At 37.6% G+C, this 24,700-nt stretch overlaps 1 protein-coding gene across 2 annotated transcripts in view; it reads left to right on the top strand.

Moving 5' to 3' along the window:
- The first annotated feature begins 11,804 nt into the window (after positions 1-11,804).
- Positions 11,805-24,700, top strand: part of GLRA3 (glycine receptor alpha 3) — a 138,721-nt gene continuing 125,825 nt past the window's right edge. Inside the window, exon 1 of one of the 2 annotated variants that reach the window (XM_010973189.3) lies at positions 11,805-11,925. In XM_010973189.3, coding sequence (XP_010971491.1) covers positions 11,855-11,925 — 71 coding nt within the window. In that variant the 5' untranslated portion in view covers positions 11,805-11,854. The remainder of the gene's footprint in view (positions 11,926-24,700) is intronic. The other variant, XM_010973190.3, reaches the window with a different exon arrangement.

Below are 24,700 nucleotides of genomic sequence, written 5' to 3'. Positions count from 1 at the left end.
CAGTTCAGGGATTTCCTTATAAAGCTAGAAGCCAACCAGGGAATAAAAAAAGAGTATTTGTTTTAAGTTGATCGTCTGGGTTTGCATGTCTGGCCTTATTTAGAACAAGGACATCATTACAGATTCTTGGCAGCTGGGGATTGGCTGCCTGGATATATGTGCTGCATTTCGGGTCAAATGGAGCATTTACAGGGACACTAAATTACCCATGTTTCAGTTTTTTGGTATGGCACCGCGGGGTAGGAACAGCTCCACCTTGGGCTTAGAAATTTATTTCAACACTAGGTTCTGAGTATACGTGGAGTGTCTTTTAGTGAGTGAAACAGGCATTAAGTATCAAAACAGTCAAATATATTAAACTGTCATAAGTGGTATTAGAGAAAACTAGGAGAGAGATGTAAGTGAGAACCACTTTAGAATCAGGTTTGTCTGTAACTAATCATTCAAGAAAATATTAGGAAATGTTATGAACAATTAGAGGGAGGCAGCAGTGCCAGGACTGAAAATAAGTTTTTAAGAGAAAAAAAAAGAAACAAGGAAAAAAGGTCTGAAGTTTCAGAAGAGCTTGATATGGCCAAGGAACCGAAAGAAGGCTAAAATGATTAGCGTGCAGGGATGGGTTGGAAATTTGAAGCACACGAGATGTGCGGGAGACAGATCCATTTTAGTACCATTTATAGTGGGCATTCTCAACCGGGGCAACAGTGCCCCCCAGGGGCCAAAAATTGGTTCTTGGTCAAGGAGGGGGTGAACCTTTATGTATAAAACACAGATACGTATACATACAGTTTATAAACAGATACAGGTTATATCTAGGATGTTAAAATTTAATGAGGGGCTGTGATTAGGAAAAAATGTCTTAAAAAGGCCTTTTAGGGGCTGAAAATGAATGTAAGTTTGAGAATCATCAACTTAGGATAATGCTAGTCCTTGAAGAAATAAACTTCCAATTTCATCAGCTTGACAAAATTGAACTACGTTTCTCATTAATGTATTCATGTGGATCTTGCTTTTCTTTTGCTTGATGATTCAAGCATTCATATCGCTTCCAAATTTTGGCTCGCACAGTTCCCAAGGCCTCAGAGACCTCTGCTCTGGGCTCAAAATTCAAGATCTTGCTGTCAGGCATATTGTCATGGTCCTGTGTCCTATCAACCAGATGATCATATGCCGTTATCCCCTCCCCCATCCGTTATGCAGTTACAGAATATCCGTAATAAAAAACATCTGAACATTCAGAGAAGGGAAGAGTTGGGAGAAAATATCGAAGATGCAATCCTGGGGAAGGCATCAGGAGGACCTGCCCTGGCTGGAGTTGAAGTTACCTGCTTAGACCCCGACTCTGCCCTTGGAAACTAACGACCTAGAACTTCTTCTCTGGGAACCTTGGCTGCGCTCTGCACAGCTTTTCTTGGTTCGTTTTCCTGCACAGCCCCAGACAAGGGGGAGCTTAGTGGCACACACTCCGCACTGGCTGTTGAGCTTTGGCGGTCTGCTTTCTGCTTAGGCAAGCTTTGGGATCTGAAGTCAGTTTAAGGAACAAATGTTAAAGGCTTTCTGTGCCAAGGATTTGGTTTCTTTGGCAATAAAATTCCCTACAACTTGGGAAGGTTTTTGCTTCTTTCCAGTTCAAGGTACCGGGAATCATACCAAAGTTCTTTCTTAGAAATAGTTCTCAGGTCGGTCTTTTGGTTCCTCCTCCCCTACACCCTTCACTCTATGGGACTTTTTGGTCTTGCAGTTACAACTTATATAACTTGGTTGCTGAGTATACAGAATCACCCCTCTGGTGCTTACTATGGACTGCCTTCAGCACTCATCAATAGCTAGTTTCCACGGAGATTTTCAGGATGCCTCATTTGTTAATCTGTCCCTTTTTTTTTTTTTTTTTTGTCAAGTTGATGCACATTTCCCACCACTATCACAAATAAACCCGGACATTTCAGTGAGTTAGTATACTAAAAAATTATTTCTCTTTTATCTATCAGGGCAACCAGTTTTTCCTATTTTGCTGGGGGCTGTCTTCCATGAAGTGATTCAGACAAACAGTTCCTTTCATTGTGTGCTTCTGATGACAGAGGTTAAAAAAAGAGGCGGCGGGGGGGGGGGGGTCGGGGGCACAGAGCATGCATATAATTTTCCACTCTGTCTTGGTCCAGAAGTGACACATGTTATGATATGTCTTGACATGTCATCTTGTCAAGAACTATGAAAGGTCTGAGAGTTTTCTCTACTTGCAGACTTAACAGGTTAGACTTCACGGCTTCATGGATGCTGACAGAAGGCACTAGGCTCCTCAGTCAGAAACAATGGACAGATTATTATTTACCCCAAAGCATTAGCAGAGTATCAACCTATATTTTGTTCCTGTTCTCTGAGTCCTCATTCCCAGACGCTGACACCAAGAGGGTCAGATGATACGTGTACTGCTAGCAGGTTGTATCCGACAGGAGAGGAACCCTGAGTTTAGAGAACCTGGTTCTGAAGAAATGGGCAGGAAGCATGCCTGCTTTCTGCTCTAAGGGGGAGATAACTGTACTGGACAGCAAACATGCATACCCCTAGCTCCAGGGGAAAATCCTATCTGTGCACACACGTGTCTGAGAAGATAGTCCAGAACAGCGGTCAGTGCAGTGCCTCTGCTTGTGAGACATGGGGACATGAAAGACCCATAGAGAATTGTGCCCACAAAATATCCATTCCACCCTTCAATATCACCTTGGTTTCTGGAAAATTTTCTCATTAGATGATCCCTCTCCACTAGCTCCCCCCCCCTTTTTTTAAGGAATAACAAAAAGTATTTTACTAAAACATAAGATTTACAGAAGTTTCCAGACAAGCCATACAAAATGGTTACAAGCATTTTCTTGAAGGGAGGATTCTACCGTTGACAGCAAAGTCATGGTGTTATTAGTGAGGGCTGTGATGTTTGCTTAATATTCCCATTTTGGTTCAAACCATCTCGCTTGTCCATCTACAGCGTGGCTAAGACTTTAGTTTCTTGCTGGAGATTACCTGAGCAACTAGAGGTTATCCACAGCTCTGGAAAGCACCGCTCCTTGCTACATAGTAGGTATCATAATATAATCACAGGAGTAACATCGTCTTGTCACCTTTGTCATATAAGATTGCAAAGTAATCATGGGGGTGACATCATTTTTGCTGTCACAGGTCATGCCCGTGACCCATGGAAAGAGCTTATACAAGGGTGTGTACACCAGGAGGAAGGAATTACATAGAGTCTTCCCCGTCTATTTTCTGGCCCCCTGTGATTTGTGTCCCTCCTTACATACAACATACATTCAGTGCCTCAAGTTTGTCATTCACTTATTAAGCCCAAGGTCCAAAATCTCACCATCTAAATAAGGTCCTGGTGCAGATGTGATTCCTGGTTGTAGTTTGTTAGGTAATTCCTAGGGCACAATTCTTCTCCTTCTATGTAACTGCAAAACTAAAGAGGCAAACCATAAACAACCAGAACACCAAGGTAAAGTGGTGAGAATAACACAGTTTAAGAGCTAAAGACCACTTAAAAGAGAAAAAGTAATTTTCTCTCTACCCTTCCTACTTCTGAGACACCTCCCCCAACCCTGTAATAAAAGACAGATTAACAAGAGAAAAGTCAAAGTTTTATTAACAGTTATACCTCATATATACATGGGAGACACCCAGGAAAACCGAGTAATTCCCTGAAATGGCCCAAGCCAGCAGCTTAAATATCGTCTTCAGCTAAAGACAAAAGAAAAATGTTTAGGGGAGGGGAGGCAATTCAAGTGAAAGTGAGTGGAGAAAATGTTTGGTAAACAAGGGTGGCCCTTCCCTGCATGTAAATCTCTCAGGTGAAAAGTTACCTCAGATAATAACTTTTTTCCTAATACAGGTCCCCTTTCTAATGTACGTTAAAAAAATGTAATTTCCTTTAGTTAAGGGTAAATTCTACTCTGCTTTCAGAGTTTCTCCTGTGTCTGCAGTTAAAAAAAAAATCAGCTCAAAATGATCCTTATGCCAAAGAGGCATATTTGGGGTGGTGTATTCTGCTACACTTCAATGGTCAGAGAGGAGGGGCCCTGGGAGATACAAGGGGGTCACTGGTTCAGCTGATCTGAAACACATTTGGGCCAACATTCGGGATTTGTTGATCAGAATCTGGGGGTCAGAATTTTGTTTCAAAATCTGGGGTAATCCTCCATGTCATCCAACTCCACTCTCTGGTTTCTTTTTCTTTTTCTTTTTCTTTTTTTTATGGAAGGTAGCACACTTCTAAATTCTAAAGCTGAATAATTTTATCAATCTGCTTCCTGTCAGCAGAATTTTGGAGATCTAACAACTTTCTTTCATCTTGCACTCTCTGTGCCCCTTTCAGTCCAATGAGCAGTTTTTTTTTTTTTTTAAATAAACTTCTCAAAAACTTTGTAGGTATCCTCTGGATTTCAGTGGAGTTAACGCCATTTGACAAAATCCATCTCCCACAAATATTTCCAAATTAATCCTTTCTCTGTTTTAGCTTCCTGTTGAGATGGATAAGGGTCAGTGCCCTCAAGTCTCCTGGAGGCCTGGTGGTTTGATTAAGAGGATCTAAGAGGCATACTCATAATCTTTTCAAAGGATTTCTTGTGTGTGTGAATGGATACTTTTTTTGTTTTTTGTTTTTGTTTTTGTTTTTTGTTTTTCTCTGAAGTTTTAGCAAAAGTTTATACAGTCAGATCCCCAGCTTTTTTCCTATGCCAAGATTTCAAAAGTGATGCCTGAATTTTAGCATCTTTTGCCATCTTAACATGTGAGGATTTCTAAATTCATCAAGTCCTGGTTCCTTTTTGTTTGACGGTTTACTCTCAATGTCTCTCTCTTTTGTATTTTTACTACAAGCAGAAGGAAGAAACCAGGAACAGTTATCACTTTGCTTGGAAATCTCATCAGCTAAACAAACAAGTTTATCACTTACAAGTCCTGCTTTCCACTAAAATCAGGAGACAACTTTGCTAAGCTTTCTGCCACCGTATACATCAAGAGGTGGGGGTCCTGGGAAGCCATGCTCTGTCTGCTACAATCCCAAATCCCTTTCCAGTAGCTATAACTGCATTCCCCTCCCACCCAGTCATCTTCTACTCATACCCAGACCTTTAGTCTGGAAAATCCAGGTACAAGGGAATTTTTATAAAACTTACAGAAACCCACTACCTCATCCAAAAGGGCACACATGGGCCACTATTGGAGGGGGAACTTGGCAAGTTGTGTCCTCAACCAAGTAATCATTTCATTATGATCTATGACCATGTTAATCCAATAAGAGAATCTAAGTGGCTAAATCAGAACTAAGTTTGAATCTTCTAGGTCTTCTTTTCACCAGACCACCTCCAAGAGGGTGCACAAATAAGGCCCGAGTGGCGTTAACGCGAGGAGGGGAGAAAGAAGCATCACACCCAGGAATGGTCGGGGCAGAATCCTGAATTTTCAGGATCCTGAATAGGTCTGCATACCCCCCATCACTTTGATCCTGATCACCACCCAAGAGACATCCAAGAGGATCTGATGCCTTTCCGGAGGCTAACTCGTTGACGAATGGGCCTTTCCAAGGTACACGGATCAGAACACACGTAAAGGATGTAGACCTCGGAAAAATTTTTGAGTCAATTTTTGAAGAGCTTATTCCAATGTTCAGCAATACCAGATGCTTGTGGATAGTAGGGGGTGTGAAAAGTCCATCAAATACCTTGTCTGTGAGTCCATTGTCGATTGTAGTTGGTGTTAAAAAACAAGCCCTTACCATGAACATTTACATGGTGAACTGGGGAGTTTGGACTGTAATTCGTTTCTGTAGTTTGTGATTCCAAAGAAGGGTGTCTTTCAGCTGCCAGTTTGCAGCGTTTACAATGGCATGCCAAACAGCTAGGCCACTTGCAACAGTTCACCATCCAGAAAAAAATATATTAAAAAGTTTAATAAGGAGGGTATCAGCCAGAGATAAGAGAATGGCCTCTGTTTCTGCCTGCTGAGTGGAGTGACCACCAGTGCTTTTGGTTCTGCATCGTTAGGGCTGAGGTCGAACAGTCTGGAACCCCAGTGGATACCACGAGTGATCTTGGACAAGGCATTCAGGATGACGTTTGTGAATTCTTGGCCCCACTGGACTAGAAATTTTGCTTTAGGCTGTGAAGTGGGATGTAATGTTTTCCGCAAAGGGACAGCTGCCACTTTTTCATGGAAAACAGAGATTCCACTGGAAGTGGGCTGGCTGCATTCTTGAATATGCCATTTGTGTTTAACAGGTGAGGCTTGGCGAATCCTTCCCACCTTGTTGATTGATCATCAAGACAGAGCTGAATCACCCCAAAGTGGAAATGTCAGTCTGGAGAGTCTATAAGTCAGGAGGTTAGCTTCAACAGAAGCTCGGTCCCAAGCTAACAGCTGCTTTTCTAAGGATCAGTATCTGGTAGTCGGGCAGGTGATGAGTTCAAAGCCCCAAGTGGCAACTCCAGCTCTGGAGGCTGGAAGTCTGAAATCAAGGTGTCAGTGGAGCTTTGTTTCCCGTGAAATCTCTAGAGGAAGGTCCTTCCTTGCCTCTTCCTACCTTCTGGAAGTTTCCAGAAATACTTGGCATCCCCTGGCTTGCTGCTGAGTCACGTCAATCTCAGCTTCCATCATCACGAGGACTTCTTGCCTGTACCTCTCGCACCTTCACATTGTGTTATCTCTATGAATCTGTCCAAATGTACTTTTTCATACAAGGATGCCAGACATTGAATTGAGCCCACCTTAATTCCCTATGATCTCATTTAGCTTTATGATATCTGCAAAGACCCTATTTCCAAATAAAGTCACATTCACAAGTACAGGTGGTTAGAACGCCGATGTATCTTTTAGAAGGATACAGTGCAACCCACAGTAGGCTCCAATTAGCAAAATCATCAGTCACTGAAATTCAGAGGTAGGGTTGCAGTGCCTCAAAGGTAATAGCACTTTTCTACACCAACCCCTGGGAGCACCCCCCAGATACCATTGGGATGGGAATTACATGCATATAAAAATACACCAATCCCTACTGTACTTTAGAGGTAGAAGCAACCAAAAAAGTACATCGAGTTGGACCAATGTGCCCACCCACAAGGTCACATTAGTTTCCCTCACCTCCTGGGACCCTTGTGAATCCTAGCCAAACTGCATTGGCACCTCTTCTGTCCATGAAAGTGAATAGATTGGCACTTTGGGTGCCTGATCCAACAGAGTCATAAAAGTTTGAAACCCTCCCTATCCTGTGAAATCAGTTCATCTTCCTCACCCTTTCATTTAGAGGTGGGTAAGATTTAATTAACATTCCATGCACTAAAGTCAGTGTGATGTAGGTAAGAATATGGTCTTTGGAGTCGGACACACATGGGACTGAGTCATATCTGCTCTCTGCTGTTTGGCCATAAACAAGTTACATAATCTCCCTGTTGAAAAACAAAATTCATCTGAGTACATTTTAAAGATCTTATTGACTAGTCAACAGGGAAAAAGGGAGACCAGTAAAAAAGGGCTGAGGAGGTGTCAGTAGAAAATCATCTGGAACCTTGTCAGCTGTGAAGAGGAATGGGGACTTTCATCTGTTGCAACTTAAAGGCACTGACGGGTTTTAGGAATCGAATTGGCATCACTTGATTTACTAAAACCAACAAACAGAAACAAACAAAAATCCATTAATATTCACAGTGGAGGATGAACCCAGCAGAATGAGAGAGCAAGCAGGACAATTAGGAGGCTGCTGCTGAGATCCACGTGAGAAATTTTGTAGCCTGGATGAAAAAATGGAGATAAATCTTTGGATATTTCTGCCACTTATTCCAAACAAGAGGGTCACCTAATCATCTAACATGTCGTAATTACTGTAGTCTGTCCCGTGGATCTCTGCGTAAAAGATAAACTTACTAGGCGTGCGTACTTGGTGATAACATCTATCACTGCCAGAGGATTAATTTTCTTCTACCTAATTTGTATTAAGCGAGTGACTTTCTGATTGATTTTTAAGTTAAAACATGTTTTCAATCTTCCTAGAGAGTGTTAATTCAAAGGTATGAATATTCTGATTATTGCAGAGGTGGCATTGCTTTCTGTAAGTCTTTAAAATGACTTTTTGACTCATACATAAGCTTTTGATGAGATGGCTAGAATGACCCAATGCTACTGAATCTGATCAACTCTCAGTAAACTATCATTAACCGCATAGTACATTGACTTCAAAAGAGTAAATAATCTTTTACCAAATAACAAAACATTTTAAAAAAATTTTTAAATTTTTTTTACATTTTTTATTGAATTATAGGCATTTTACAATGTTGTGCCAAATGCCAGTGTAGATAACAAAACATTTTAGCAATATGTACAACATATTATAAATGTTTTAGATCATTGGTAGTTACAACTGAGCATATGAAAAAAGCTTTATTATTATATTGAAATTGATCTATTTTTTCTGTAGCTTGTGTTATATGCATATATTCTGAGACAGTAGTGAAAACACACCATTAAAGATAGCTCTGTGGTAGGAGACAAAATACTAACAATGAGCCAGAAGCACAGAGATCAAGTTTGGTATTTTCAACTTGCTGAATACAAGGGTTAGTAACCATCACTTAACCACTTTGGGCTACAACTACTTCCTCTGTAACTGGAAAATATTAAATTTGATGAAGATTAATATGTCCCTCAGCTCAGAAGTCCCACGTCTTGTCCAATGTGAACTTTAATCCATTAGTGCAAGAAAGAAATAATAAAGGTTTCAAAAAGAAGAGCAGAGATTTGGTTATATCAAAAATCCAGGAGTAGGCTATTCAGTTATTCATCAGCCATAAAATGGTCTTTTCTTTCCCTCCAAACACAACCATTCATCTACCCATCCAATCATGATTATTATTCTCAAAAGAGTAAAATTTACAAGAATGGCGACCGCAATATGTAGTTGCATGAAATTTATTTTGACTCTATAGAAATTAAAAACAAGCCATATAAAAATCCGTGGACAAGAAGCCCTGGAAAATTAATCACCAAATGTTAAAAGAAACAAGGCACTTCCACCCACCCTGATTAATTTCTAATTTATTTAATCAAAGTTAATCTACTAACCAATGCACTGTAACAAGTTCATTCATTTGCTAACTCAAAAAATATATGTCTCTAATATGATCATGAGTGCATTCAACAAGTATTGAGCATTTACTATATGCTAGGTGCTCTGCTAACTAACAGCCATTGTCTTCACTCTGGTGGAAAAGTCAAACAATAAATGAGGTGGATGGTAGCTTGCCATAAGAAATTTGAAGGAAATAATCATGGTGCTATGAAAAACAAAGTAATACGGAGATTCCAGTTATCATCTTATATGACATTATACCCAAGAAATTGATTGACAAGGTATATATTAATTTGATAAAGTATAATATTCCTATGCTTTCATATGAATGGTGGGATAAAATAGCTTAAATTATCCCGTCTTTTAAGCTACCATGTAATATAACCATCCATATTCATGTAAACAGAGAACTTTAATTATTATCCATTAATTTTCTCACTTAAATAAATATTCATGGGCTCTCTCCTTTGGGCCAGAGAATGAATATCAGAGGTCATTTAATTCAATTCCCTCAATAAATATATTTTTAAAGATATATTAAATAAATATATATTTTAAAGTAAGCTGCTTTTCCAAAGATACTCAGGTAGTGATGAAGCAAGGCAAGGAACCCAGGTCTTCTTGAAATATATTAAGTTTTGTTTTTTGATTATGTGTGGTTTTTTAAACAATTAATTGCTGCTATTCAGGGAATGACCAGCTAAAAAGGATTTGCATTAGAGAGCTCTAAAAAGATTCATTAAAAAACTGAGTTAATTAAAATTACATGAAACTTCTCAACTTGGAAACATTCATGGGCAGAATCAATGATATTTCTTATGAAGCTTCTGGAAGTTAGTGACTAAAGTCAGAAAACCGAGTGTGAAAAGAGACAGGTTTGGTAATAACATACGGAAATAAATCCAAAATATCTTTATTTTCATTGAATGTAAATAAGCTCGTCTACTAAAGAGTAAAGAGAAAGGAGATTTTTTCCCCCCTCTGTGCGGTCATTTGAGAGAGTTAAAAGGTAGTGACATACATTTCTAGTTAAATAGAAAATTATGGGACAATTGATATGCCAAATGCTGTTGGATTTAATTAAGAAAACATGAGAAAGAACACACATTCTTGGCTTGCAGTTTGGTCACTGAGAAAGGTAAGAGATTAAAGTAGGGCTTTCAGAATAAATATTTGAGGGAATTTGGGAAAAAATTTGAGTCAAGGAGTGAATATTTTGATCCTGGTTGATAGTAAAGAAAAGCCACTGCAAAGATCTAATAGCATAAGTTTTAATAATTATTGAAAATTCCATAATTTTTGAAGAGGGGTGGGTATAGCTCAGTGGTACAGCGGGTGCTTAGAATGCAGGAAGTCGTGGGTTCAATCCCCAGTACCGCTATTAAAAAAATAACGAACCTAATTACCACACTCCTCAAATTCCAGAATCTTGAGATACACGAATAAGCATAGAAACATGTAAACACACACACACACACACATACACACAATTTTCCTTTCTAGTCTTCCAATCCATGTCGGTATATAAACGGTCATGGTCTGGAAGCAGGGAGAGAGAGAGATGGAAGACAGAAGAAGAGATGTACGCTGTGACCTAGCTGTCCTCACTTGAAATTACTGTTAAATATGGAAAACGTGTATGACAAATGGTGAGTAGTGTTGTGCCTCTAGTAGCCGTCTCTTTAGATTTCCCACCTCCAGCATTTTAGAACCCTTATTATGACTGAAGGGAACTCGACTTTCTCTAGTCAACTGTGATTCCCGGCCAGAAGCTGGCCAGGGTTGTGAGAGGATTTTAGAAGCAACTGATTCTCCTGTTCCGCTGGTGCTCAGCACTACATTCTCTGCTCTTCCCCGGCCCTTTCCAAGGGTCTGGGTTTACTGTTCACTCTTGGCATTTCGATGTAAGGTCAAAGAGACAGGGTCACATCCAAAGAGATCTTTCGTTACTAAATTGCGCCTTTTCCCGTAAGGGAGAAATGGAGGGTGACTCAAGCGCGATCCTGCTACCTAATCCGTAAGTGCCACTTTCTCCCCCGATTCTTAGCCCCAAGGGTTCCTTCCCCCAATTCCCTCCAGTCGCGGTTAAGGCTCTGCACCACTTACTGCCTTTTTTTTTTTTTTTTTTTTTTTTTTTAAAAAAAAGCCTGGTGAGCTAAGCACCGCCTACCGTCGTGAGTGGCCTGTCACTCTGCCCCGCTGTGCGGTCGTGATTGGCGGACGAGACGCTGTCGGCGGGCCCCGCCCCGCTTCCCTTTGCCGCGCTGGAGGCTTGGGGTTTACCCAAAGGTGGAAAGTGGGGTTCGGGAGGGCGGCGCTTGAAGCAGGTGCAGACGCATTCCCGTTCCGGCTGTTGCTGTTCTCTCTCCAGTCGTGGGTCCGAGTCGGGAAAGGACAAGCATTCTTCCTTTGCCGCTGGAGCTCCGGTGAACCGCTGCCCAGAGCCTAGGCACTCATCTCACCCATTATTCCGCTCTCACTGTGCCAGTCACCTGCACACTTGTCATCCCGTGACTGTCCCTTCTGCTCAATGCTCGGAGAAGGGGTCGAACGGGAATTTCGAGCTTTGGAAAGAGAGGGTCCCCTCGGCCCGCGGGGAGCTGTCTCAGGTGCTGAAGCGTTGCCGGCGTCTGTCTCCGCCAACCCCGCGCGGAGTTAGACCGCGCACTCTCGTTCCCGGCTCTCTCCTTCCTTTCCCATGCCTTGGATAAGACTAATTTCAGAACTGTGAATACATCTCTCCGTATCATGGCCTACGTGAGACACTTTCGGACATTAGTTTCGGGATTTTACTTCTGGGAAGCAGCGCTGTTACTCAGGTGAGTCCACTTGTGTATTACAGTTGGAGAACTCATTCAAGCCTTGAAACCACTTGTTATCGATGAAACCAAGAATGACTTGTTGAAAGTATCCCTTAAATCGTGTTTTCTGTCTAAAAGTACCTAGCAGTCTGTCTCTTGAGACCTAGAAAACGTGTAACTTTGCTCTATTTTCACTAATTAGTGTATTTTAGTAACCGACATCTTATTTGCAGCTGAGATTACCCTAGAAATGTTATTTCCAAAGCCTAGGTTTTCCTTCTCAGATTGCTTTTAGAGTTTCCTTTTTCTAAATGAATGCTAAATTCTGAATGTCACTCCCAGAAAGTTAAAAAAATTTAGTAATAAAAAATTACTAAGTTACAAAACATCTAGTAATTAGAAATATAACATTACTAATTTTTTAAAAGGAAAAAAAAATTCCAGACCATAAGCATTTAGTGATCAGAGAAATTCTGAACAGTGTTGATATATCCAGAGGTTAAGTTTAAATGAATAAAATCGTGAAGGCCTTGCAAGTACTATTTTCTAAAGAGCTTAGTTCATGGAGGCAAAATCATAAATAAATCACCAGGTATGTTCTATGTCGAGAATAATCGTCTTCGAGAAAGTAATAAGAAACCTATTGAACAGTAACATTGTTCTATGACTTGTCATTTTCTTATCATGTCCAGTCATATTTGGTAGGCTTCCTTTCTTTTTCTTTTTAATTAAAAGAGGAGAAGAGAGCCTAAGCAAAAGATCAGGTAATTTAACTCCCATTCTTAAACAAACAAAGTATAAGCAAGACACTGCTCATGTAGATTTCTGGACTACCAATATAAATATTACTTTACTGTTATAATTACCTTAGAATTTACATTTTATGGCTCACAAGCTTTTCAAGAAGATTGAAATCAAATAATTAGAGGAATCAAGTTATGTGTATACTGATTTCCATTTGAAGTATGTAAATATTCTTTGCTGAGTTGCTATGTCAATTTTTCATCTTTGGGCACTTCAGAAAAACGTAACATATCCCAGAAAAACGACCTTTAGTAACAGGAACTAGTTGTGAAGGTTATTGTATTTCTGAAATTATTAACTTTTCCTGAAGTAAGGGGTTGCACCATTGCAAATAAGAATATTTTCAGTGAAAAATGCTTAATATGACAGTAAATTTTTGTAACTTTACAGTTATCACAAATTTTATATGTAGTAGAGTGTAGAGCTTTTACATTTTTGTAACTTTCATGGAAAGGGTAAAAAAATTATGTTGTAAGATAAATTAATCCTTCTACTATAATTATTTCTTAGTATCTTAGATGATAGTATGCATGTTTATTTTTTCAAAGAAATTGGAATAGCTTACTTCCGAGATATTTAGATTTAGGAAGTTTAATGGCAATAACTAAAATGTTTTGACTGATGAGGTCAAATTTGTATAATGCCAATTCGCCATAATATTTGTTATAATATATTCTTAGATATATAATCTTCATCACTATATTTTCCTGTTCTTGTCTAGTTTTATTGAAATTCACAAAAATTGTATTTCAAATTCATAATTATGATTATAAGAATTTATCTTCATTACCATAAAATAATTTAGTTTAAAATTCTTTTAACAAATAGCCCCAAAATGTAATCCCTTGAAGAAGACATACCCAATGTAGAAGTTTATGTGATATAGATATTCGTAATCAAGCTTTTTTTTCACAAATTGAATAAAAATTTCTTCTTAGACTAGTCTTAGATGAAAGTCTTTCACTCTATGAAAAACTTTAATCATTTGTAAAAAAAATTAAATATTTTTATTTTCAGTGATAACCCTTGAAAGAAAATTTCCTATAGAAATTTCCTTTAGAAAGTGAAACTCCCTCTGCTGGAAATATTTTGTAAAATACAGTTTCTTTATTGAGACTATTCTTTATTCACTAAGTGCATTCATGACGTATTGAGCAAAAACAGGAAATATGTAGAGGAAAAAACAAAGTCAAAAAAGTATTTTTTAATTTATAAATTTTTTTTTTAATTTAAACATATTATTTCCAGGGCAGTTCAGATGCAAGAACAACCAGAAACCATAGAAATTTATAATTAAATAATGTACTAATAGAGTGTTTTTTTTCCTATAGGTTTAACATTTTAAAAACACTTTATTGAGATGCACACAGAAAAGTGCACAAATAACAAGGTTCCATATAAAGTTTCACAAAAGTAACACACCCAATGCACAGAGACCACGGACCAAGAAGTAGAATTATCAGTATCATGGAAGCATTCACCCTGCTCCCTCTCACCACCAAATCCTTTCCCAGGCACTACTTTGCCCAAAGATAATCACTATCCTGACTTACAGAACAATAAATATGCTTTTTTCCCTAACATTGAACTTTGTATAAATACTTATTTGAGTCTGCTTTATTTTTATGAGGATTATATGATTTACCCATGTTGTGATAACTTTTTTTATTCTCATTGCTGTATGGTATTCCATTACATAAAGACATCACAATTTAGCCATTGTCCTATTGAGGAATATTTGAGTATTTTTTATTTTTTAGGTTTTGGCTAGTGCTACTATGAACAGCTTTGAGTATACCTTTTTTTGTTTGTGAATATATGCATTTTGGGGACAATATGAGTTGGATCCAAGAGTTTCTCCAGTAGAGGGATTGCTGGATCATAGTGTGGATATGAGTTTGTTTAGCTTTAGTAGACATCTCACGTTTTCCAAAGTAATTGTACCTCTTTACATTCCTATCAGCAGTATATGAGTTCCTGTTGCTACTACTGGTACAAAATTTGATCAATGCAGTATTATTATCAAGTTTTATCACAGTTTCTTAGACTATTATTGCAAACCTACAGATGATATTTTAGTTTTTATCTCGGCATAATTTCTGCATTTTAGGAGATGAGTTTTGTTAAGGCAAAAACAGCAGAACAGAAATATTTACTACCATAATATAATTAGGAGTATTCATTATCAGAATATATATTAGGTATTAGAAATGTATTTTAAGGGGACTTATTAAAAAGGCTAATTCTTTTAACAAAAACAAGGGAGAAACAGACATAAGAAATCTAAATTTCCTAGTAGTGAAGTTTCTAAAATTTTCACATTTTGCTCAGATATTGCTGTTTTTTGAAAAAAAATTTCTCTGTGGCTCTTGAATGCTAGTTCTCGTATTAATAAAATAAAGGACAAAACACCAGTGCTCAGCTTTCTTTGTAATGTAAATAAGTGATGAAAACAAATAGCTTGCAGAGCAAATTCCAAAAGCAGGACAACTGCCAAAAAATTTTTTGTCTAAATTAATTATTTTCATAACATACAATTTTGTTTTTCATTTTTATGGTTTGACACCAACACAGACTTGCTATTTGAATAAATTATGGTACATTGTGTCAAACACTGAATGTGTGAATTTCAGACTTTATGATAATCACAAAGAAAATGTTCTCTTGGTTTAGGTCAAAGCCTAAGAAAAACATTTGGCATAGAGTTTCTTGTTTTTTTGCTTTTGGTATGTTTTAGAGGATGGGGAAAATTCTTTTTAATGTTGGGTCTATTTTCTTATATAAGATATTGAAGAAAAATGTGCTTCAAGGAATAAACTTCTACTATTATACTTCCTTGTATGTAGATACTGTCGCAGGATTCGATATAGTGGTTTCAAGTTATGCTACACATAATATGTGCTTCTTCCCTTTGTATCTATAAATAATCATACATTCTCCTGTAGAATGATTGTGGCCCAGTTCTCTACTCAATGCCTTAAGCAGTTTACCCTGCAGATTCAGAAAACAGCTTGTAAATTCTTTCCTCTTGTATATAATTTTTCTCTCCCTGGACCACACAGCTATGTACTGAGGCAGGTCAATCACAAAATGTGTGCTTAATGTGTAATGTTAAGCAAGTCAACAAGATTTCTTCACCAAATTCTGTGCACATGTGGTTATGCTAGGTGCAGTTTGGCTATGGATGACTGGGAAATTTATCACCTTTCTCATTATGGAACACAGAGTCTAGCAAGGAAGAAAATACAAAGGGCCTACTGACAAAAGAAAGACAAAAACAGTAATGTTTTAAGGAATGTGGGATATAGAAGCTACCCAGAGGCTTGATACTTGTGCTGGATCTTGTAAGATGCTTGTCCAATGGGCAGAAATGAGATATAAAGAAAATATTCTATGCAAAAGGAATGATTTTGGCCTATAGTATGCTTAGGGAATGGTGATAATCAAATTCAGTTGAAACATTTCCAATTATGGTTCAAAATCATTCTACTACGAACAACTGATGAGCTGGCTACAATAATAAACCTGCAGGAATATGAAGGAGTTCCAACTTTCTTTCACAATGGAATATAAAGTTTAGAAGCAAATAAGTTAATTATAACTGGATAGTTATCATTTTGTGAGTGGTCTTGTGACTTGGTTCAAATATCTCTATAAATCTCTCTCTTTCAGGGGTAGAATTTACCTCAAAATTACAATTAATCATAACATTGCTAATAATCATTAGTAATAGTAAAAACTACGTAGACAACAGTGATAAAACTCTTTAAAGAAAGAAAATCAGGTGGAGGATTTGGATCGTTGGAAGAAAAGAGGCAGTGAACTTGGTTTTGGGTGTTTTGGGTCTGAGATGCTAGCAGGAGATCTGGGCAACCTGCTGTCAGCTGAGAACGCAGAGACAATGCTTGGACTGTAGATTTAACAGTTAAAGTGCTATGCAGGTGATCATATTGTGTGCAAAGAAGAAAGAAGAGAGAAAGTATTTATGTGTAGTGAAGGTAGAGCACTTTAGAGCAGGGTGCAGAGAAGAAGCACTCAGAGAACCCTGAGCTAAACTGTGCAAGTGAGATGGATAACCAAGTGACAAGTCATAGATTCATCATCGAGCCCATGGACCTGCTCTTATCAATAGCATATATCTTTCTATCACTTTTCTATAGAACCTCCAAATGCTCTACTTTCAACGAATCGAATTTCAACTCATCTCGATAGCATGTATCTTTCTTTCTATTACTTTTTAATGGAACCTTCAAATGCTCTAATTTCAACTAGTCCACAATTGCAGATGATTTATTTTGCCCACTTAAGTTTTCTCAGAAGATTTGTAGGGAATTATTTTGGAGAAGAGACATCTTTTACTGTTCCTTATTTCATGAAATATATAGAGTGGAGCCACCTTGATTTTCTCACCAAACCTGCCTCTTACCCTTTTCCTTATGATTATCCTTATATCTGGGCTCATTGAAAGTGAACTCATGTGTATACAGATGTCCATGTTGAAACATGGATGGTTTGTCTTTCTCCACCAGGAGAAAGCTGTAGCTTTGTCTTGCTTGGAAGAATGTGTCAGGAAGAGACACAGTGAGTCACCTTCAGAGAACTGGTTCTGGAGTGAAGGCAGGAATTGTCAGACAGGACCAACTGTTTAGCAACAAACAGAAAGTGTAGCTCACGGTGAAAAAGTATGCGACAATGAACATATGTATGGTCGTGTATAACTGAAACATTGTGTTCTACACTGGAAATTGACACACCATTGGAAACCGACTATAACTAAATAAAATAAAATTTAAAGAAAAAAGGAAAAGGAAAAAAAAGAAAAAACTGGGTGAATAGAATGAGCTGTTTAGCCACAGAAAATGAAGCTATTCTAACAACTGCATGGCAACCACACATATTTTAAGGAAACAGAGTTTGAAATCCTCAGATATTGTCGGAATAGGAAACAATAGCAAAGAATAAGCAGCTGTGCCGTAGTGCATTTCTGAAATTCTTCCAAAATCTCCATACTAGAGACACTTTTAGGGGGAAGTAATACCGGTACCTCTTAGCCAGTTTACTGCACAGAAACAGAGGTACAATTAGGAATAGCATGAAATGGAAAGGTTATTAACATCCTCTGGAAATAGCTTATTGAATGGAATAACTTTCAGTGCAAGAGAAGGATTCCCTAGGAGTGCACACAAAATTTGCATACAGACAAAAATAACCAGTTAGGAATTGTAGACCTTGAGATATTTCTGATACAATTGTACAAACATTGCCAACATAAGATGGTTAGGCTTACATTAGAGGTAACTGATTACATTAGAGGTAACAACATCCCACCTGAACTTGAAATCTCTCAAAAATCTCTCTAACAGGTTGTCAACTATGTAAACTAAAATTTTCAATGATAAGGACCTCTTACCCCAGAAGGAAAATATTTATCAAACAATTTTAATGAGCAAAAACTAAAATACCATTCTATTTTCTCCTGGCCATAGGACACTTCTCTTTGCCATACGTGTCCCTCCCCGAACTCCAAATATTTGTTTCTGCATTTTTTCTTTTCTTTCTTTCTTTCTTTCTTTCTTTCTTTCTTTCTTTTTTTTTTTAATGCTTGCCTCTCCACGTAAAACAATCCTCCTGCCTGTGGAAAGTGTGGCTTTTTTTGAGACATGATTTGAATTGATCACTTTTTCCATGTGATTGCTCCAAGCATGAAGCTTGAAATTTCCAGTTTCAGAGTGCCTGGAGCATTCTACCTGAATCTCTTCATAAATTTATAAAAATCCATGGAGCAATGACTGCGTTCCAGGCAGTGTGTAAAGCACCAGAGAAACAGAGTCTCGACTTTCAATAATATACTACTGAAGGGGGGGGCATGCACCGTCCCCTTTAATGTGTGTTAATTGTAAGTCCCACGAGGATAGGACTGTTTCTGATCTTTGTTTTACCTCCACAATATTTAATTCAATGTTCTGCACGGAGTAGATGCTCAATAAACAACAAGAAAGCCCTGAGATGACATTTGCCCGCCTACCAGCTCTGTCTATTTATGGCTTCCGACCCGAATTCTATTTAAGTTTATTTTACTTGGAGTGAAAAGGGAGTCTTGTGTTCAAGACCACATAAAAGGTATAAAGTCAAATAAATCTTCTTAGAAGATGTTACCTGCTCAGAGAAGAGGTTGTAAAACAGATGTAAATTGGCAGCATCTAGGGGAAAATTCATGGACTTCCTGTTTTTCTCCATGAGAAATTGAAATTCGTGTTGTATAATGCATTATTCCTCAGCCTTTTTCCCCCATCACTGCCTCCTAAGGAGACTTTAAAAGATATTTTTAGCCTTTTTTTTAATTGCCCAAATGAAATTGTAGTATCACAGTATGATGTAAATTTGCTCATGTTAGTATATAGACAGTTACAGATGATATAGATCTGTGCTTTATATACAAGAACAATAAGATTTTTCACCCCCAAGATAAAACTTCTGCCCACCCTCCTCAGGGTGCCAGTGTCTCGGGTGAGAATGCATGGTATGAAGGGCACTACTTTTCATGATGCTTCTTAGACTAGAGTTGTATAGTTTTATCCTTTGGGGTAAAGGATAAAACATGACCTAGAAATAAAGCAATAAAGGAAGTATTCACTTGTTTAGGATTTTATTAGGGTTTTGCAGCTCTATAAAGTAAAGAGATGGTTGGCATCATTTATCTCTTGACACCCTTCAAGATAATTTGATCCTAAAAGCATTAGGGAACTTTAGCAACATCTTTTCCCATAAATACGTAAGGTTCCCATGAGCCACTAGGCTTCCATCAGTAAACTTCAAATCACTGCTGCCCCTACTGACATCATTAGTTCAGTAACTTTCATAATTTCATGAAACTATCTTTAAAAAAAAATCTTGGAGTTAATACCATTTACCGATTATTTTTCTGTGATTTAGACTCTCTTGACTTTCTTTTGCTTTTGGTGTTAGGTAAGTGAAAAAGTTCATCTTCCTTTCTCAAGTTAAGTTGATAGTTGTTACAGTTAGGGTGTCAACAGTACCAGGGTTAGTTCTGGATCGTCTCCAATTCAGGAGTGAAGGGTAGGCATAAAAAGCTGAGTGATGTTACTATTAAAAATAAAAACTGATTGGCAGAAGATTGTAGTAAGAAGAAAAACGCCACTCACAGGAAAGGAAGTAGGAGTGATAATCAATGGTCAGTAGGCTGTGAACAAGTTGTCAAAAGACAATGTTCACCTTGTTACTTGGTTTGCTTTGGTTTGACTTGGGTCAGGTTGGCCATACAATATTTAAGATGAGGATAAGTAATTTGAAACGTAAAAAAATGACCAAATGCCATCCAATGACTGGGAGAAAATATGTTTTCCATCTGTCTGGCTGATTTCTACTCAACCCTACCTTCTTGAGGAATCCTCTGGTCTCCCCCAAGTTCAGGCGAGGACACCTCCTCCGTGTTTCCAGGACTCTGGTCCCTTTGTTATGGCGCACGTCCCAGGGCTGTGGTGACGGCCTGAACACTGCCTCTATGGTCTTCAAACTGTGACGTTCCGGAGGGCAGGGACAGTCGCATATTTCCACTTCTATCTCCGGGGCTTGAAAGAGTGTCAGGCACATTAAAAGGGCTTGCTAATTTCTGAAGTGAAACATATTTTTCCCAAAAGCAGATGGACAGTAACTCTCTCTCGGCATAAATAAACCACTGTGCTGTCTTTCTCTGCTTCTAGCATTTAGGAGGAAATTTAGTGGGAGATTCGGTGCTTCATTTTTTTTCTTTATTCCCGATTTTATTTGTCTGTGGTAATATATTTGCCCACTTGTCTGTTAGCTCTCTTTTCTTTCACAGGAAAATTTCCAGAAAAAAATCTGCTACATTTTTCTTTTCACTCGCTACTTATCTTGGTCTCACTTGCTTCTTTGTGGGCTCCATTCCCGTGTCTACTAAATGAAGCAGGACTGAGCTTTCCTGTTGTGATAGCTTCTTTTAAACACTGGATCAGGGAAATAGAACTTAATATAAAAATAATGGTAGCAAATAACTATTACATGTGTATATAAAATGTATATACATACATACATATAATACATATATATATCTTTAAATCAATATATAATTTTTAATCATCTACTTTTTGTAAGATCTCTGCACTGGAAAAAGAAGACATAATTAACTGACCATCCTAAGTAATAATCAAATAAATAATACATATTCTCAAGGCATAACACTGACATTTCTATTATGGCGCCCATCACAGTTCTGGGGTCAGAATCACTGACAAGTTTCCAATTCTCTAAATAAATTCAGAACCATTGATATCACAGAATATTTGTTTTTGTCTTTAATCTGTTTACTCACATACATTTAACGTTTTAGGCCCAAGAAACTCTTACAAAGGGTGATGGGTGGAATGAAGATTTCTCTTTTGCTGGCAGTTACTGAAAATGTAGTCATGAGTAACTGCCCAAAATAGGGACAATTAGAAATATTGGGAAAAAGAAACATCTTTTGGGGGATGGAAAGGAGTATAAATTTTTTACAGTGAAGCAGGGAATTTAAATGGACCGTGAGCAGTTGATGGAATGTGAGTGGGCAGGAAAGAGAAAAGAGGGTTGACAGGAAAGGCATCATTAGCAAAGACAATGGGCCAGTCTCCATGCGAAGCTGAGGGTGTTGCGAACTCCATGGTAACGCCTGACAGCGGCACCCTCCTCCAGGCCTCCCTTTCTCATAAATTTATGCTTTATGTTGTTTTAGGACTAACTTCCCGGGGGAAATCTATGACCATTGTAGGTTGTTAGAAAACATCAGCAAATGTTAATTCAAATAATAGGTTTCTCTATTTCCAAACAAAATATTTCATCATAATCACTTGGTTATGATGAAAGAAAATGTTCAGATAAGCTACTCTGTATTCACTAGTTTTGTTGATGTCACTATATATATATATTTGTTAATTTGTATCATTTAAATGTGTTTTGTTGTGTGTATCAGACATCTGAGGACTGAAACATCATTATTGGTAGATTAAATACAACAAAAATCCAAGGAAAGAAAAGATGTATGACTTTCCATCATTTTATAAACAAATGAGTCCTGACAAGGGAAAGAAGAATGACGTACGTAATAAAATCTTAATGAAAACCTTAAAAACAATCTATCCATTACTTTGTGGTTAAAAAATAATAAAATACTCTAATATGTATTAAATAATATTTTCCACCAGTTCTTAAATCATTTCCATTTAAGAAGAGATATCTAGTCTATTAAAACACTAAAAGCCCCCATGTTGTATAGTGTAACCTACAGCCTAGTAAGAAGAAAGGACACTTCCATGTTTTTAATTTGCTTCTTGTTTTATTTATTGAGAAGAATAGAGGTAATGGAGGATTGCATGGATAAGCCTATTAGAAGTCACCCTTCTGCTTTATGTTATTCTTTCTAACAACCTTAAAACCCTTTAAAAGATTGTGAAATCCCTTTTTCCCTTTAAATCCCTGAAGCTGAGAGTCTCTCTTTCTTCCTGCAGATCTTAAATAGGGTACATATTATCAAAAACATGGAATCTGCTGTGGACCTCGGTCGGTGCCTCCTGACATTATTGTAGAGAATTAGTTTTTATGTGTAGCCTAAATATTTCCTCCTAAATAATGATACATGAACTGAAAATTTTGCTCTACTTCAAAAGGCCAAGGGTATAACCTTCTGTGTGTGTGTTTGTACAGTTAACAGATATGTCCACTTACAGCAAAAAAGAAAAAAATACATTGGAAAAGCTTAATTGGTATGGAAAAAAATTCAAATTTCTAGAGCATATGAAAATTCAAGCTCAGAAAATATAGTAGTAAAAAGATGATGAGATTTATCCTTCCACAGGAAAGAACTAGTTTATTTTAGATGTTTTCTAAGCTAACGATCTTGCCTCTGTCTTCCCTGGGTGTGCATTTGTGTGCACATGTAAAAAGCAAGAAGAAATTTGGAGAAAGAAGACTCAGGGTCAGGTCTCGGTCTGTCTTTAAAGGGCGAGGTGGCTTCTCTGCACACTGAGTGATTGTACTGAATATGTTACTTTAAAAATGTAATGCATAGACCTGTTTCCATCTGCAGAGTACAATTAGAAAAAAAAAGACTAACATAGCCAAAAATGTGCTAATCTCTCTTTAGTAGAAAATATGTACCCAGCATTACAGCTATAATTTCTCACTTCACTTAATATCAGTAGCCTTTATTCTAAAAACTATTTTTTTTTCTAAAATCCATTATGGTGGTAGATGTGAGAGGTACTGAGAGGTAGGAAAAACAAACAAACAAACAAAGAAAAAGGGATGGACAGGCTAGCCTTTTATTGCTGTGTTGGTGCAGATTAGGTTCATGTGTGATTGACAGATAGTGCACAATAATATTGGTTTAAGAAAGATTTGGTTTTCTTAAAAAAAAAAGGAAAGAAAGAAAGGAAAAAGTAAAAACATGGAAGTGAGCAGACCACTGCACATAAGAGCAGTAACTCTTACTATCTTCTTGAGCTGCCATTCATAGCAGGGAATTTCTGCCCTGAGATCCAGAGAGATGCTCAGCTTCCGGTCATCACAACTGCTTTCCAGCTATCAGAAAAGAGGAAGAGGCTTATCTTTAAGGCGTTTCCAAGAAGTTAAAGATTTCTCAGTTTCCCTGGCAGCTTTGTGTGTCCACATGGCCAAGTTCTGGCCACTCTGTCGCAAATGGAAGTGGCACATTTAGCTTTTTGTAAGTGCCTTTAATGGGAGCTCCAAAGGTTCCAGATCATGTTTTGCATTCAGCTCTATGGAACTCAGTCTTTTAACTGAAGCAAAAGGGAACTGTTATTAGTAGGAAAGGAGCATGATCAGATTGTGTTTCAGAAATATCACTAAAGAAGTAATAGGAACCATATCCAAGGACGGAATGCACAGCTTAGGGGAGATAGCCAGTACTGCGTAATAACTTTAAATGGAGTATAACCTATAAAAATATTGGATCACTATGTTTGAAAAAATAAAAACTAAAAAATAAAATAAGCCCTGGGTGAATTTGACATATGGATTATTAGTACTATTCATATAACTGAATGAATTATTGTCAAAGAATATATTTATTAATAAGCCTACATGCAAACATATATGTAATAATGTATACATCTATTGGAAGTGCATGTTCAGATATTTTTAAAGTTTTGGAATGGGCAACTATAGACGTTTAGAGAGCACATGTCTAGAGGACAGATATACAGGGAAATAATAATACAGTGTGTGTGTGTGTGTGTGTGTGAGAACTGCTTTAACGAGAATATGAGATTAAGTGCACAGGAGGGCATGTAACTGTGAGTGGGGGTCGGGGCAGGACAGCTTTTCAGATGTGGTCCTTGAATTGAATCATCAAAGTGAGATGCAAACGTGGTCTGGGCAGAATCAATAATCCATGCAAAGACACACATACACTAATCAGCATGAAAGACGTAGGAACCACACGTTCAAGGAGTCCGGAAGCCACGTTACATGTCAGGGACGGGTGAGAGGCGAGGCTGGAGAGGACAGAAGCCGTATTTTTTACACAACTTTCCCGAACAAGAGGAAGTTTCTATTTTAAAATGTTTCTCAAAATGTTCCAGCTATACCACTTTTTTCTTTTTGTCAAAATTATTTTTTAAATATTAATTTTAAAAATCAGGGTTATATATCTTTCTTTTTAATAATTTAAATAATTTCTAAATTATTATACAGAAAAAAGGAAACACTCTGATACTTTTGCAGGTGAGCTCAAGTTAGTGCAAGCACTGAACAAAACCTAGGACCTTTCCAAATGCTTCTAAACACTGACCTGCTATTGTTTAAGCAATAGATACCATGATTGATCTTTCTAAATTCCAGTGTTTGGCATTATTTTTATTTTTATCCTCCTTTTATTATTTTTTCAATCCTAATGTTAAGAGAAAAAGAAATAACTTGGGACTATGACCTTGAATTTTCTAAAGAGAAAAAGGAA

The sequence above is a fragment of the Camelus bactrianus genome, chromosome 31, assembly GCF_048773025.1.
Source record: "Camelus bactrianus isolate YW-2024 breed Bactrian camel chromosome 31, ASM4877302v1, whole genome shotgun sequence".
Classification (NCBI taxonomy): Eukaryota; Metazoa; Chordata; class Mammalia; order Artiodactyla; family Camelidae; genus Camelus; species Camelus bactrianus.
This window is presented reverse-complemented; position numbering and strand designations above follow the sequence as displayed.